General features: G+C 39.9%; 2 protein-coding genes across 2 annotated transcripts in view; one reads left to right on the top strand and one right to left on the bottom strand.

Annotated features, from left to right (window-relative positions):
- LOC138014606 (uncharacterized) overlaps positions 1 to 5,751 on the top strand; it is a 14,837-nt gene extending 9,086 nt beyond the window's left edge. The window contains exons 2-6 of the mRNA XM_068861734.1: positions 161 to 615; positions 1,345 to 2,705; positions 2,833 to 3,010; positions 4,134 to 5,253; positions 5,500 to 5,751. Coding sequence (XP_068717835.1) covers positions 161 to 615; positions 1,345 to 2,705; positions 2,833 to 3,010; positions 4,134 to 4,571 — 2,432 coding nt within the window. The 3' untranslated portion in view covers positions 4,572 to 5,253; positions 5,500 to 5,751. The remainder of the gene's footprint in view (positions 1 to 160; positions 616 to 1,344; positions 2,706 to 2,832; positions 3,011 to 4,133; positions 5,254 to 5,499) is intronic.
- Positions 5,752 to 5,790: 39 nt separating this feature from the next.
- On the bottom strand, positions 5,791 to 13,750 carry LOC138014607 (golgin subfamily A member 6-like protein 26). The gene is made up of 4 exons (XM_068861735.1): positions 13,200 to 13,750; positions 12,353 to 12,397; positions 8,812 to 9,917; positions 5,791 to 7,531 (listed from the first exon to the last, which is right to left on the bottom strand). Exons 1-4 carry the CDS (start codon positions 13,492 to 13,494, stop codon positions 6,782 to 6,784), a joined length of 2,196 nt encoding a protein of 731 aa, XP_068717836.1. The 5' UTR covers positions 13,495 to 13,750; the 3' UTR covers positions 5,791 to 6,781.
- Between the last annotated feature and the right edge of the window lie 1,250 nt (positions 13,751 to 15,000).

Here is a 15,000-nt window from a genome sequence, read left to right on the forward strand (position 1 = left end):
CATATACAGTGTAAGTGTACGTTTTTGCCTGTACATGATGAATCTCTGTTGTTTTGGTGTTACATTTGTAGTCATTTAAAATATAGAGAGTCTACCAGGATAGTGACCGGCGGCATTGATGCTCATGATGGTTGTTTATTTTCTTTTAATTTGCTTTCAGATCAAGAGTCCCCCATTGTAAGTGTCTTGTCCAGCACAGAGAATCCGTCTGTTGTCTTGATTGTTTTTCAAAACAGTAACACACAGTGCTGGGAATTCACTCAGTCCAACTTCAAGTGGGTCAAGAGAAATGACTTTCAACTGAGCAACACAAAAAGGGTTGAAGTCTTGGATGTCATTCTCCATCCTCTTGTGAACTCCATCCTCTGGTGTGAGCGCCGCTCTGTGTCATTATCCAATTCAGTAAACTGTTGTGTTTGTGTGAGAGAATTGACTCCTTTTGAGCGTCTTGGAAACAATACAGGAGTTTCCATTGGACCTTTAGTGGTAATTCTTCATGGATGTCCTGTCATGTCATTGCATGTTATTGGAAGGGGTGTTTGTATGGTTCCTAAGTCTCCTGAGGAGTTAAAGAACATCTTTTTCTTTTGGGCATTCATTCAAAGGACGTTAAAGGTAATTGAATGATCTTCTCACTATGGAAAATGCATGAAAGTTTCCATATACAACTTGTACGCAGACTTAACCCATTCACTCCAGTTGACAAGTAAAATCGTCTGGTGTCGACAGGGTAAATTCTGTTGTCTCACTCCCAGTTGTCAATGTGAAAAAGGTTAAAGGTGTTTTAAAACTGTCTTGCCCAGTAAGGCTATAAATCAAAGTAATGATCAATCAATAATTGAATTTAGCTTTGGCTCAAAAATTATGATAAAAAACTGAAGCTGATTGAAGGAAAGCCAAAAATGCGAGGTTAATGTTGGTGTGACATGACTGGTTAGCACTGGTTTACTTCATATTATTAGTAAATTATTAGGTAAGGAACTACCACTGGCTGTCAGTTGAAGCTATCGCAGATGGCCTGTCATTTAGTAAAAACACCTTTTAAAAATTGGTGCTGGCGAGAATGAGCAACAATCACGTTGGTTTTGTTTGGTTAATCAATCTTATCCTTTCAATTAGCTGCATATTTTGCTGGTGTGAAAGAGAGTTGGTCACAGACAGCATCATGCATACATTGTACTTGAAGATATGCATTATATCTAGGAATGCAATACTTGTTATTGCTAACTTTGCTAAAATCATCATGTGCTTTTAGTTTAGGCTTCATTACTTAATTTGCAAGGTTAAGCATTCTAGTAGATATATGGCATTTTGCATTCACATGCAAAATTTTTTGTCCTCTAGGTTTACATGTGGAATCATGGTTATGTTGGAGATGTAGAGAAAGTTGACTTAAAAGCAATTGTTGCCGATTTACTTTGCCCATGGATATCGAGCACGAAAAGAAACACAAGCCAAATCATTGCTGTTACGTCTCATCCAATGACAAATGAACTTCTTGTCTTAAACTGTGTTTCAGAATTATCATACTTTAGACTTGTGGATGGTGATCCAGTCATGAAGCCCCTTGTGAAACTCCACCATGCTTCATCATCATGTGATGACAGGGTTTCTCGTCTATTTGCTTTTGGTCTTTTTGCTGGTGTTATCTGGGATTCTGGAATGATTTCAATTTATGATATTGGTAGTGGAGCACATCTTTGTAAATTAGAGGACTTGCAAGGACAAAATGTTCAGGTTTGGGGCTGTCAGCACTTGGTTAATTCTGTTGGCTTCTGGTCAATCAGTGGAATTTGGAAGCTTCAATCCGGGACGATTCAGGAGATTTCTGATTGCATTCAAAGTTCATTACCATACAGAAATCTCGACACTGAAAATGCAGATCTCATCAGAGTTAGAGGACAGTCAAATAAACTTCATACAAAAACACATGTTTTGAAAGAGAAGGAAACTTGTGACAGTAATTCATCACTAGAGTTTAAAAGTACAACTGAGGCCTTTGGAATTCCTCAGTTTGTTAGCCATGAAAAAACAATTGAAAATTCTTCTGAACAGTATGAACAATCCATGAAAGCAAGTGGAAGCTTGTTTACTGGTCCACTCTTTGCTGCAAATAATTTCATGAAATGGAATGTGAAGCATCGGGCTGCTAAGCTTGCATTAGATTCAATTGTTTGTTCACAAATTCTCTCAGATTGTCATGGAATGGATGAAGAAGTTCCTGTATTATTTCTTGATCTCTTGTTTGGTGAATGTGTGCAAAGTCCAGCGATGGCTCTTGCACTTCTGTGGGAACATCCGATGCACAGGGAAGTCATTTGCCACAAACTTGAACAATATATGGATCAAAGATGTGACAACTCTCAAATGAGAAAAACTTGTCTAAACGAACTGTTGCATCCATACATTAGTGAGTTCCTTTTGCTTAGTAAACAAATGAGGTTATCAATCACTGATCCCAGTTTCAACGAAATTAATCATTCACAGTCATTAAACGCCAATTCAACTGATCAAGAGATTGTGTCTTTGTTGGAGACATTTGATGTTGGCTTTCTTGGCGTGACGCTGCTTGAGAGACTAAACTCTCTCAGTTATCAGCAACCAAAAAAAGTTCTTGGTTTTGTAGCAGAGTATTTGAAGCTTGATTCAGAGAGGGACGATTTGTTTAGCAGTCACGGGGAACAGAGGTGGAAAAAGATTTACAGGTTTGGTTTAAAGCGTATTTAAAAAATAGGCCAATAAAGCATTACTTTTTTATGCTCCCTTGAAGACATACATGTAAAGTTTCATAAACTAAAACCTAACATGATTTTTTGCTACTGAACTTGTCAGACTTGACTGGCGAAGGCAGCAGTGGCAGAGAAACAGAGTCGCTGTAAAAGAACCCTTCAATACCATCTTGAGTATTCTTCTGCGTCTGTTTTATGACTCAAAATCTGAATTGCTGATGAGGTCAGTGGACAAAGGAAAGAATATAGTTAACCAGGAAAATTCAGATGAGAGAGCTGAGGTTTGTAAAAATGCTTTTAACAATTTTTTTTCAAGTTTGGCATTAGCAGATCTGCCCATTCAAGGGAAAGATTGAGGGGCCTATCCCTGTTATTTTGCTGCAAACCCTTAGTCCGGAAACTCTGTGGCATCAAAAGTTTATAGATGAGACCGGTGAACCACAATCACCCAACCTCGTTCTCAGGGTCTCTTCTTTCCTTCCCCAGGAGCGGGAAAATTAAGGATTAATTTGTTGCCCATGTTATTATATGCGGTACCTAGTAACGTTCAGCGGGGAAAGGTTTTCGGATTGATCAAATAATTTTCAGGAAGTTCATGAAATGAATTAGCTGCTTGTGAATTTTTCCTTTCTTCCTTCCTCTTTAAGCTAATTTGCCTGACTGGCCTACGTGGCTTGCCTAAAATTTAAAAGGAAAGTTGCTTTAAAAGGATATTAGTGAGGCTAATTAGAACGAAGATAAAGTATTTGTAATAGCTGCCACTTTACTCGTGCTAGCTGCTCTGGTTTAAAATTACACTTTACTGGCAGTGGGAAGAAATTAAATGCACTCCATAGTGATTGTGAAAAAGAATTATAAACGCGTGGAACAAAGGAAAGGAAAGGAAGTTTCATTGTCTAGTCTTCCAGCGCTGGAGAACTAATTGGGGACACGGTAAACTGTAATCAACAAATTAACACAACTCAAATGAAATCAAATGTTGTTTTTTGAGGAGAGGGGAAAACCGGAGGAGTACCCGGAGAAAAACCTCTCGGAGCAGAAGAAAGAACCAACTCCCTATTCTCCCTATGACTAACTTTCAAGATAGTTGAAGATTGATCTGATTGGTAGAAAGATCTTGTGCACTGCTATGTGTTGGGCGGTTTTGATCAATTACTTTGAAATTGCGCCTACTGAACTGAATTTCACCCTTCGAAAGTCGTGTACTTACTTCTTCTGCTCCCCTGTTCTCCCTTCCTAAATTTTTCCAAGGTTTAAATGTACGCCAGCTTGAACTAAGTATTATGCATAGGTAGCCTCGTCTCTCTACGTAACAGGAAGAAATTGCGTGATGCGTTACAAGCCAACCGAGGAATTTAAGCGTTGCAGCTAACTTTCGGATTAATACGGTAATTTTTTTTGTAGGAACATATAATACAGTCAGTATTGGATTGTCTTCCAGTGTTGCATACAAGCCACGTCAACTCCCAATCTGTCGAAGTTCACGCGCAGCTATTTTACTCTGTCGGCCAAGAAACGCAAGCATTGCATTTGCTCCTAAGCAATCACATGTGGAAGGAGGCCATCGACTTCGTTTCCTGCTGCGGAAAGAGCGGCGACACCCAAACTTTGCTGTTTGTTATGTTGTTTAAGGGACTTCAACATAGAAGAGCCCCGAGCGAGAATCTGATCAAAGCCCTTAGTCTGAAGTCCGCTGGGTTTAACTCCCATGAAATCCTTGCTTTAATCACGGACCAAGCACTGGTTGCTAAGGAACCTTTTCAGAAAGGTCCAGGTCACACCACCTTAGGGGCTATAAGATCTTTTCTCGATACTCTATTCTCCTCGCAGAGCACAACGTAGAGAATCAAATGTCTCCATATGCTTACCATGCATGGACAAAATATTTTGTGATCGAATCTACGTTGCCATAGCAACGTAACGACACTCTTTGCTATCGCCTGCCTGTACATTTGCCCTTCCGTAACACATTCCTGATGTTCTAAGCGTTTTTGAGATTTTTCCTTTATCATTCGTGGCGGCCTCTACACTCCTCTTGAGAAGGATGCAAGTACGTTATCCGGATGACTGAGATAAATCATATGAAAATGGATAGAATTGTCAAACGGTCGATTTACACGGTACGATTTTTTTATCGCATCAGAGAAGCGTGCGACACGCCTACGACATGACTTACTATTCATCGATTGTCGCGGCGTTTTGAAACGCTGCGACATCTATTCTTGAGGTACACGGTTGCATATGGCAAAAATCGGCCCTTAAGAAGCTACGACATTATTTCTGACGCAATCGAGTTGTTTATGTGATTGAAACGCAACAATGTTCCTTTCGTAGGCCTGTCATAAGCATTCATGCGACAAAAATGGCACCATATCCATGTATTGATGTAAATCTCGCTTAATTAAACGGCATTATTTTGTTCTGTCAGCTAGTGAGATATACGTACTCGTTATTCTGCAATATTTTTGGAGTATATTTTGCCATTTTGTGTTCAGCCGTGAAAAAAAAACTTAAGTGGAAAGAAGTGACTTCAACATTTTTGGCGACAAAAGTAATCTTCGTCTTTATTACTATGAGCGCTATCGGTTCAAACTGTCATTATATTGCGTATGAGTCAGCTTTAAAATACTCCTTTAAAATCAATTATTTTCGCGAAACGAAAAGTCGTTGCGATATCGTGGAATATGAGCACTGCGATTGAAAAGAGAAGTAATTTTGTATGATGCACTACCAAATTGTCACCCATCCAAGTACTAACCCCATCCGACAGGGCTTAACTCCGGGGACGAGATTGGTTGATTACCGAAGCGGTAGCTTGCGTTAGCTGGCGTTATTGTTTGCGTGGAGAATGGGGTGCCCCTCCCCATTCTTCGAGGGGGTTCGCCGCTCGTTAATTTGCCTCTCGCGCCAACAATACCACCAGCTACGCAGGCCCCTGAATTGATTTTAACTGCGCAATTTTACCTGTTCTGTGTGAATTGTGGCACATCAATAAACACGTTGGTTCCTGTTCTAGGAGACAACTTATTTGCCTTAAGTGACAACCAGAAATCAAAAAGCCTTTTGCCATATACCAGTTTACTTTCAACTTGAAATTTACAAGCATTCTTCAAAAACGTGTTTTATCCAATAATTCTACTTTTCATAAATTTCAATGTTGAGCAGTGTGCTCTTACACTCCGTCCAGCGAACGAACTATTCATCCAGTCTGAGGAAGGATTTAATCTGTCCTAAGCAGGTCCAACACCTTTCTACGTAAGGCCATGCATTGATATGAACCATTCATGAAACACGTAGCTCAGTTTGAGAGTATGATAACTTTACTACTTCGAGTATCTTATGAATAGTCTCCAAACCAGATACGGCCACCCGAGAGTATCGTAAACAAGTGCACAGCTTACAAAATACGTGCAGCATAGACTGATATACCCACTGGATACCTATTTTTAAATTTACAATTCTGTGCTCTGTCCTAGCTTTCTGATTGGTTCACTTAATATCGGTTATCAGCTCGTGTACCGTATGACCTCATACGGAAATAGTTGCCAAGCTGGAAAATGATTGGGTTTACGTTGCAAGTGTCCAAGGGTTCAGAAATGAAACAATTTATTGTTCCATTTGCGCTTGTTTTGATACTGGTTATAGCGCGCAGTTGTCTCTATATCATCTCATCTCCAACGCGCGCTCATGGAATAATTGTTAGTTATTAAAAAGTAGATCATTGGATAATGCAGTTCTACAGTTTTGATTGGCTTAACTGTCATGGTATATGAGCTATTACACCACGCTTTACAAATGTCAGTAACTCAGTGTACATATCAGCTTTTTTGTTTTTACAAATAAAGTAGGGAAGACTGATCCATAACTTGTGGGCGACTTTAATAAAACTGCAGCAACTTACCTTGCCTGAGGTAGGGGTACTGTAGGCCGGTGCAATAACTTTTAAATTCCATAGTAATTGATGTCAGATTGCAAATTCAACTGATATGGACAATGCATACAGAGCTCATACAAATGTAATTCTTAAAGCTGATAAAAGAAATTGTTACATTTTATGAAGGTTCAGTTACAAAATGTTCCATCCCTGCGAAGTCTGAGGTGAACAGAGTAGGTTCTGTTTTACGTCGCTGGCGCCTTTCTCCATTTCTTCGCAGGAGTTGTTGGCTACGCGCGCGAAAATTTTGTTGTGTATCTTGTTTTCCTTGAAAATGAAAGACATCGTTATCCGGAAAATTGCCATCATTCGCTCCGTTTCCTTCGTCGTCTTGAAGGTTCGCTGCCGTATCCGGATCTTGTTGGAGCGACAACAAATCAGTCACTACTGGGGCAGACATTTTTCGAATTCCAAGCTGCCTGATGGCAATAGAATTGACGCGTGATTGCCCCAAGGCATCACTGAGATCGTTGGGAAACGAGGGACTTGGTGGGAACATTGCGGATAGGAGCTCGTACGGGAGATTCTGTTTCATTACTTTTTTATCCAGGCTACACCCTTTTTGTGTTTCCAAGGGAAGAGTTTCAAATTCAGGAATGATTTGGGCCAGCATTTCCATGCTTTTACTCTTTGAAAACATGTTTCCTCTGGCTTGCTTGTCTATGGTTTTCTGTTGATCCGTGCTGTCTTTAAAACGCCTAATAATGCTCCCTACAACTTCTTTAGGTTTGCGATCTCTCTGGAAGGTCATTCCCAGTTCGCCTTCATAATCCCTTAGCTCAGTTTCATCGGCGTCTTTGATACTTGTGGATCCTTGAGGATCTTTGCGCGAATCTTCTTCGATCAAATGAGACTTCAGAGCTGATTCCTGGAAAATGAATCACTTATTAGCCAATTCGAATACTACTACGTCATTTGGCTATTTCTCTTAAATCGCCTGCAATTTTTAGACCCCGTGCAAACAGACGCAACAACTCCCCAACATGCAGCGTATAATGGGAAGGATACGACCCATAAGACGTTGTGAACGTACAAAATTCGGCTGCCATCTTCTTTGCAACATGTTATTGTATTTCGGTCTCCATGGAGACCATATCTAATGCGCGTGCGTGGCCCCAACAAACTTGGGAGAGCTGTGCCAACGGATCCAAGAATGTTGCGATACGCCTCAGCGATCGCAGAACAAAAGAAATGTTACGTTCGTTTGCACGGATCCTATGGGTTTTAGTGAGGAGTACAATGGAGTGAGGAGGCAGTGTGGCCCAGTGGTTAGGGCGCTTGCTGATCTTTGTTCAAAAACCCCTCTGACAAGTTGTTGAATTTGATCTTCGTAGGCCATGGTTCAACTTCCTCGGCTGCACTTGTAAATAGCCAACTTTTTTACGTCCGGACAGTTGGATTCTTAACAGTTGTTGTGTGTCATTGGCCCTTAAAAGCCCTTACAGGGAGCGGTCAATTATGTATGTATGTAAATGAAATCTGTTTCCATCTGCATCTGCTTCTTTCAGCCAGTGCAAGACTGTCAAAATGTCACTTGAAGAGACAGGAAAATTATAAATTTATTTTTTAGTTCATAGTTTATTTACCCACGAGGAGCTTAAGAGTCGCAACTCGTTGAAATGCTCTCGTTCCAAGCATGATACACCACAGAGGACACAACACAAAGCCTGGAATTCCATGCCCTACTCTTTGCGAATAGTGTGCGGGTTCTCTTACGTCCCACAGGGTTATAAACATTGAAGGGCTGTCAGACGTGGCCCACGGTTTATCGACCTTATCTGAGAAGACTATCCCATTTCCAGATTTCATTAAAAAGGCTGTACTTTCTTCTCACTAATTTAAAACTCCAGCCAGATTCGAACTCCCAACCTCCCGCATGGCAGCCCGGTGCTCAACTAACCGAGCCACTGGTGCGCGGTTTATGTGTGGTTTCTAATCCCCTCCATCCCATTTTACGGCATAAGCCATAGGAGTTTCCATAGCTGTGTTTCCTTACGATTCAACGGATGACCAAAAAAATCAAGGGCACATTGAACAGCAAGCACGTCTTGAGGTTTTCAAGAGCACACAACGCACATAATGCTTTCTTTTCACACTATTCCGGAGTTTGTGTTCTCGGAAATTAGCAATAATCATTGAAGTTGTTACCTTTTCTTGCAACTGTGCTTCCAAAATTGAGATCTTCTCTCTGAAGTCTTCATTTTTCTCTCTCTGTTCTGTCAATTTCACTTTAATGGTAGAAATTTCCTTCTTAGTTTCTTCGTACTTCTTCTCAATTTGTAGCATGTGTTCTGCCTGCTGACCAATAGTCGATTCCTTGGATTCCAGCGCTTTTTTGTATCGTTGTACTGTTTTGTCGCTCTCCTTCCTCATCTGCTCGAGTTCAAGCGTAGTGTCTCTCAAGGATTTACTATAAAGATCCCTTTCTTCTCTGTAAATCCGCGAGCTGTCTTCAACATCCTTGTAGGACCGTTGAACGTCTTCCAAGTCGCGTTCTTTCTGGTTCAGCTTCATATTTAAAGTGAAAATTTCTTCAGTTTGAGAATCGCACTTTCTCTCGACGACTTCCTGATTTTTCAGCGCTTGTTCTTTCTCTTTAAGGACAAGGTCATAACGGGCTTTTAATGCTTCAGTCCAGTGCTTCACTTGGTTTAACTCCAATATTTTTTCTTCTTTCTCCTGCAGCTCGCATTGCAACTTGGCTTTCTGGAATTGCACTTCTCTTAATTTCATCTTCATTCCTTCGCAGCTCTTCATTTCAGCCGTCTGAACTTTCAGCTGCTGCGAAAGTTTCGTGGTTTCTTGCTTCTTGACCGCGTAATCCACGTTCACTTTACTGAGCTGTTTTATGAGGTCTGTGTTTGAAGTTTTTACTTCCTCCATACGTTTTCTGAGTGCCTCATTTTCCTCGTGCGCTGTTAGCAGTTTCATCTGTAGCTGAATAATGAACTGGTTTGTTCTCCCCTCACGCTGAACAATCTCAAATCTCTGCAAAAGACTGTCACTCACTTTGCAGGCACTGGAATGAGCTTCGCTAGCGAGGGCCTCTTCCGTGTCAGATACATGCTTTTCAAGGGATACAATTCGGCGTTGCAAGCTGGTCTTCTCAGACAAAGTTTCCTCCAACCTTGTTCGTAGTTCATTGTTTTCCTTAATTTTCTGATCATACCATAAGGTTAGCTCTTGTAAGTCCTCTGACAGCCGTTTAGAAAAGCTACTGAGGATGTCCACGTCCAGATAAATAGAGCCTCCACCTTCAAAAACGTTAGAAAAACAACAGTTATTGTCTAATACAAAAAAAATATGTTACGATTTACGTTAGTCCCAAGTTTGTTAGCATGGCTAGTTTTGCATCGTCGAGACAAGTGCTATTCGAAGGATTCATCTTCCGACTCAGATATCATTGCCTTTTGAGGTGATACTATGACCAAGAAATCAATTCCTCTTTTTCCTTGGGTTTCAAACTATGTTAACTAAACACTAAGTGACCCAAGTTTTAAGCTTTGATTTCAAAAATACACCTGTTTATTTTAATTTGAATTTTGTTATTTAATCGTCCGCCATTACTAACTTGAGAGAGCTGAATAGAGGAGAAAATGACGTTCAAAGATTCCATTGCGTCTTTACTCGGCTAGATTAATATGCAGCACGGGAGTTTCGGACTTTTAAACTCATGCTTCAACATGTCCACTACCTCTAAAATGACGATATTGACAATTCCTAATTTTCTCTGGATTGACTGATTTCGTCAATTTGGATTACTCTCTCCCAGGACTTGTGTTAGCAGATGAAAAGAAAAAAGTAAAAGTTGTATTCCTGGACAGGATTTGAACCTGGAACACCCACTTTGAAGGAACTGTTTTTATCAACTTAACCACAAAAGATCAATTGGCTGACAATTTTACCGAGTCTTTACCAACACTTCAAAACTCATTAATAATTCAGGAGCCTAACAGCCTATCAAAACATCGATAAAATGTCGCGTGTACGAGCTTTATATCCTGATAAAACACTCCTCGTTAGTATTCTTTGAATAAAGAATACTCTAAGCAATCAAATTTGCCCTGGCACTTGGTTTTCTTTCAAAAGCGTCATGATTTTGCCTACCGTGGACTTCCAAAAAATGTCGGCCGATTGCCAAATTTTTGTGTTCAGCAATGCGTTGGTGAAGGTGTCAGGCTGTATACCTAACACAATCTGCATCACACAGATCACATTTGAAATAATGAACATTGAACACATTGCTGATTCACAACTGATGGCTTGATTTCTTTGGGTTTAATATCTTGCCCCAATTGTTTGCTAAGGAAAATCGGTTGTACTGTAAAACCAATATTATGACTAAGATCGCATAATTGTTTCCGGACCGCATTGGTGTTTCTTACCGCCTTGTTTTCTGAGGCATTATGCAAAACAAAGTTGCTGATAGTAGAATTAATTAGGCCAACAGGATAGTGAAGGCGACTGAATACAGAACGCAATTTGTCACATGTATTAAAAGCTACAGTTGTCGAAGATCGTCATTTCAGAGGTAGAAATGATGGGTTGCGTGTTTTGCGAGTAAATGACGTCACTTTTCCCTGGATCCAACACTCTGAGGTCCAATCGGTCAGTTTTGAACGAGAGTAATGGCGTACACAACACCTTCCCACGTATGTGCTCTCCATAATTAGCCGTACCCATGAGCATCAAATGTTTTGTTCACACAAACATAGTTCATATTAGATCAGTGGAATGCATCTTTCTGAAACTCTGGAAACTTGGAAGCGAGAACAGCCGTGACCGTGCATGCATAATCTTTTGTCCTCGGTTCACAACTGAGTTTTGAATAAATTATAACGAAAATCGTCAGTGGTTGTCTTTTTGAAAAAAAAAAGGGTGTGTTTTGTGTATGATCAGGGCCAAAACACTGTTCAAAAACGTACAACAAATTTGTCGAGTTTCATAACCATCTCCATATCGTAACTATGAAACAAAGTGGCTCATTTTCCGGAAAATGCCCAATGCTCTAAATTTATATGCCGAGGGCATCAAGCGATTTTGAGCAATTTAATTTGGTGAAATCTATCATGAAAAGTGAGCTCATTTAAGATTTAACTAAACCTTGAACTTTCGTAACTGAATGAAGGAAGAGCTGAACCCTTTCCATTTTCGAATGTTAGGGTCAGGTGTTCATATCTTGATCAGCAAGCGAATTCGAAGACTGGCCGAAATAAGCTCGTAAGTTCGCCAGGTGAATGAGTTTCTAAGAAACAAAATTGTTAGATTTCTTACAATTCCAGCGAAAGATTTCCAACAGATACTATTTCCATAATTGTTCGAAAACGTCGAGCACTGCGTAAAATCCAAAACAGAGAGCAGAACCATTTTAGTGGGCAAAAAATGAAACATTTACCCCCGGCGATATGTGCGAATGGGTTCGGCCGGCAAATAAACAAACAAATTGAAATGAAACGGTCCTGAAAAGTACTATCAGTTCAATTTATAAATAATAACAAATTAAAAGTTTGGCTCAAGGAAACTCAACTTTAGATATCTTGCTAAAACCAAATATCCCACATTTGCCCGGAGGGTGCATTTATCTACTTCACTTTGTGGTTTAACAAGAAACGTCTAGGAGTGTATCTGTCACTTTAACCTTTCTGTAGACACGAAAGTTATTAGAATGGCGTTCTTTTGATTTACTTACCACTTGTAATGTGCCTTTGTATATCTGAAAATATGGGATTGCTTCCTATGAAAAATTAAAGAAGTGTGAATTTTATTTCTTGATCCATCCCTGCATATAGGCCGTGATAACTTAGCAAAGCAATGAAAAGTTCGCTCGGTCAGAACCGAGAATAAAAAACACTGGGCAGTTTCAAACTGGTGTGGAAGTCAAGGACTTCCGGTTTTTCTGCGCTCAAAAATTTGAAGAAGTAGTACAACTACGTGTAGTTTGTATCAGTTTGGAACCAGCTAAGGATCAAAGGGCCTACATTCATTTACTAACAGACAAAAAAACCTACGAAGCGTTTGACGCATTTCAACGACCACACCCAGATTGTGTGAAACCTTCCAATCAATGCGGTCGACGAGAAAAAAGCTGCGTTGTTCCAAACTAGTCTGGATAAACCCAAGTATGTGTTTTTTAAATTATGCTACCGTGAGAAACTGCTCAAAACGTTTTCTTGAATTGAATGGTCAATTCGGATTGAGCATTATTCTTCCTGTTTCCCTGCGTGCCACCTACGCTTGGTTCGTTGCCACCATCGCCATCTCATTATCATTTATTGAGCACTTTCAAAAATGGCGACCACCCTTACATTCTTTTGTCTTTATGTTAATTAGAACTACTGCCCTCATTTTGAAACAAATATTGTTTTGAAATTTGCTCGTTGTAGCGAGGCCAGAAAGGCTTATGAGCATTAAAACAAAAGAATGTTTTATTTAACCGCCATAATGAAAGAGGTCTATAGCGTAGTAAATGAATAATTACCAATGTCTGGTTAAAAAACACAGTTAAAACGCTCAAATGCACAGCGAGAGACACTTACTTTTCGTCGCACTTTCACCCGTTAACACCTCGTACAAATTGGGGTTGAGTATCTGCAAAGCGTCTATAAAGTGATAAAAGGCACTTTTTCCCTTAGTACCAAGAATATCCAAGAACCTTCCGGCTTTCGACTCGCTCGTCTTCTCGGCTTGTATCAGCTCAAAATCCGTCTTATCAAAACAGGATTTGCTGATGAGATAGTCAAAGAGGAATCTGCGATCCATATGAAGCTGCTGTGTTATAAGTAAACGGTGTTTTGTTAGGAAATCAGCGACTCCCCCGTGCGCCGTATCCATAGCAGGAAGGAAACTACAGTTCTTAAAGCTGCGGAGTCTGATTGTCTGCCCCCAAAACGCCGTAATATAACGCAACAAGCTTTTATCTGACTCGAAGAACGAAAATCAAAAAGAAACTCGCCGAATTTGTGCTTCCTTTCTTTGCAAACGAGTTAAGGTCTTTGACGTGAGTCAGTAAGAATCTCAGGGAAAAGGAAGCGAAAGGAGAAAATAAAACCACGTTTTGCTGCTGAGAATAAGCCAGTTATCTTACACTGACTGATGTCCTCCCATTTAATTAATCTTATGCAAAACAAACAGCTTTTGTTCCTTTGACAGTACCAACCAATCATGTTGTAAAATGCTGATTTACTGATTTGAAATGCTGCAATACGACACACTCGAGCAAGTAATATCGAAAGAAAGTCATGATAGCTATTTGCATGCGGTGCGATGAAAGCAGTATGTTTGTCGTCTGTAGTGTGTATCAGTTTTCACATAGCAAACTTAGCTGTTAATAAGTTTAATACTAGGCCAAAGTTGGCTTTTGGCTTTTGCCCTCATCGGACCTTGCATGCGAATCGACCAAGAAAGCAATCGACGACCTCCAAAGAAAGGCTCTTCATCATCTTTTCTCTCCCACTCTTTAAAAATATGACCGAGTGAATGCTTTTCAAGCAATATTCTTATAGGAACAATATTTTCGATATTTAAAAATCGACTTGCAATATTTATGTCCTAATTATAATATGTCCAAAACTAACGAATGTCAAGGGTTCTAGTATCGAGGCCTGATTAATAAGTACTAACAGTGACGCACTGTTGTCCTAGATTCATTGGAGGAATACTTAAGCTTATATCCGAGAACTTTATTTATCAACGAAAGAATCAAGTTGTCATATATCTTTGTCCACTCCGGCTACTGATGCCAGTTTGTCATACAGACTTGTTTAACGAGCACTGGATATTTATTACGAGAATAATAACACTAATTATGATGGATTGGATTGCTTACAAGCATTTGTTTTCTCTAAAGAAAGCTGAGAGTGAATTGGGTGGGACCGGGGGGTGGGAAGAATTTCAAATTTTTTTGAGCCGACGAGAAATATCGCGCGCAGTTTCACTCCGAAATTTCCTGTTCCTTTTTCCTTTTGCCTGTAGTTTCCATTTCTTCATCCCGTGGTTAAGTTAAGGACTGGAACTAATTACAACGTATTTGAAACAACCACATTGTTTGAATGCGCTTTATTTATACTTCGAAGCAACTATGTTCGAAGACGGCAAAGTGAGGATAACAAAGGAGCGATTCAACTGAAACAAAAAAGCGGATACATGCATATTTCATTTATTGACCCGAAACACGAAGACGGAAAATATTCAATGGTAAAACACGAAACGAATACTTACAAACTGTGGTGCAATCCAGGAATATAGCCAAAGGCAGCTGAGAAAAGCCAAAACGACGGAATACTTCCTAACGATAACTGAAAAGCAAACTAATCTTGTGTGAATGAAAATGACTGAAAA

Source organism: Montipora capricornis, chromosome 8 (genome assembly GCF_036669925.1).
Source record: "Montipora capricornis isolate CH-2021 chromosome 8, ASM3666992v2, whole genome shotgun sequence".
Lineage (NCBI taxonomy): Eukaryota > Metazoa > Cnidaria > Anthozoa > Scleractinia > Acroporidae > Montipora > Montipora capricornis.

Excerpts from the sequence above, each read along its gene's own strand:
- LOC138014607 (XM_068861735.1), bottom strand. The coding sequence starts at position 13,494 with ATGGATACGGCGCACGGGGGAGTCGCTGATTTCCTAACAAAACACCGT. Across the intron at positions 12,398-13,199 it reads GGGTGAAAGTGCGACGAAAA|GAAGCAATCCCATATTTTCA; the intron begins GTAAGTGTCTCT and ends AATTTTTCATAG. Across the intron at positions 7,532-8,811 it reads AAGCACAGTTGCAAGAAAAG|GAATCAGCTCTGAAGTCTCA; the intron begins GTAACAACTTCA and ends TTCATTTTCCAG.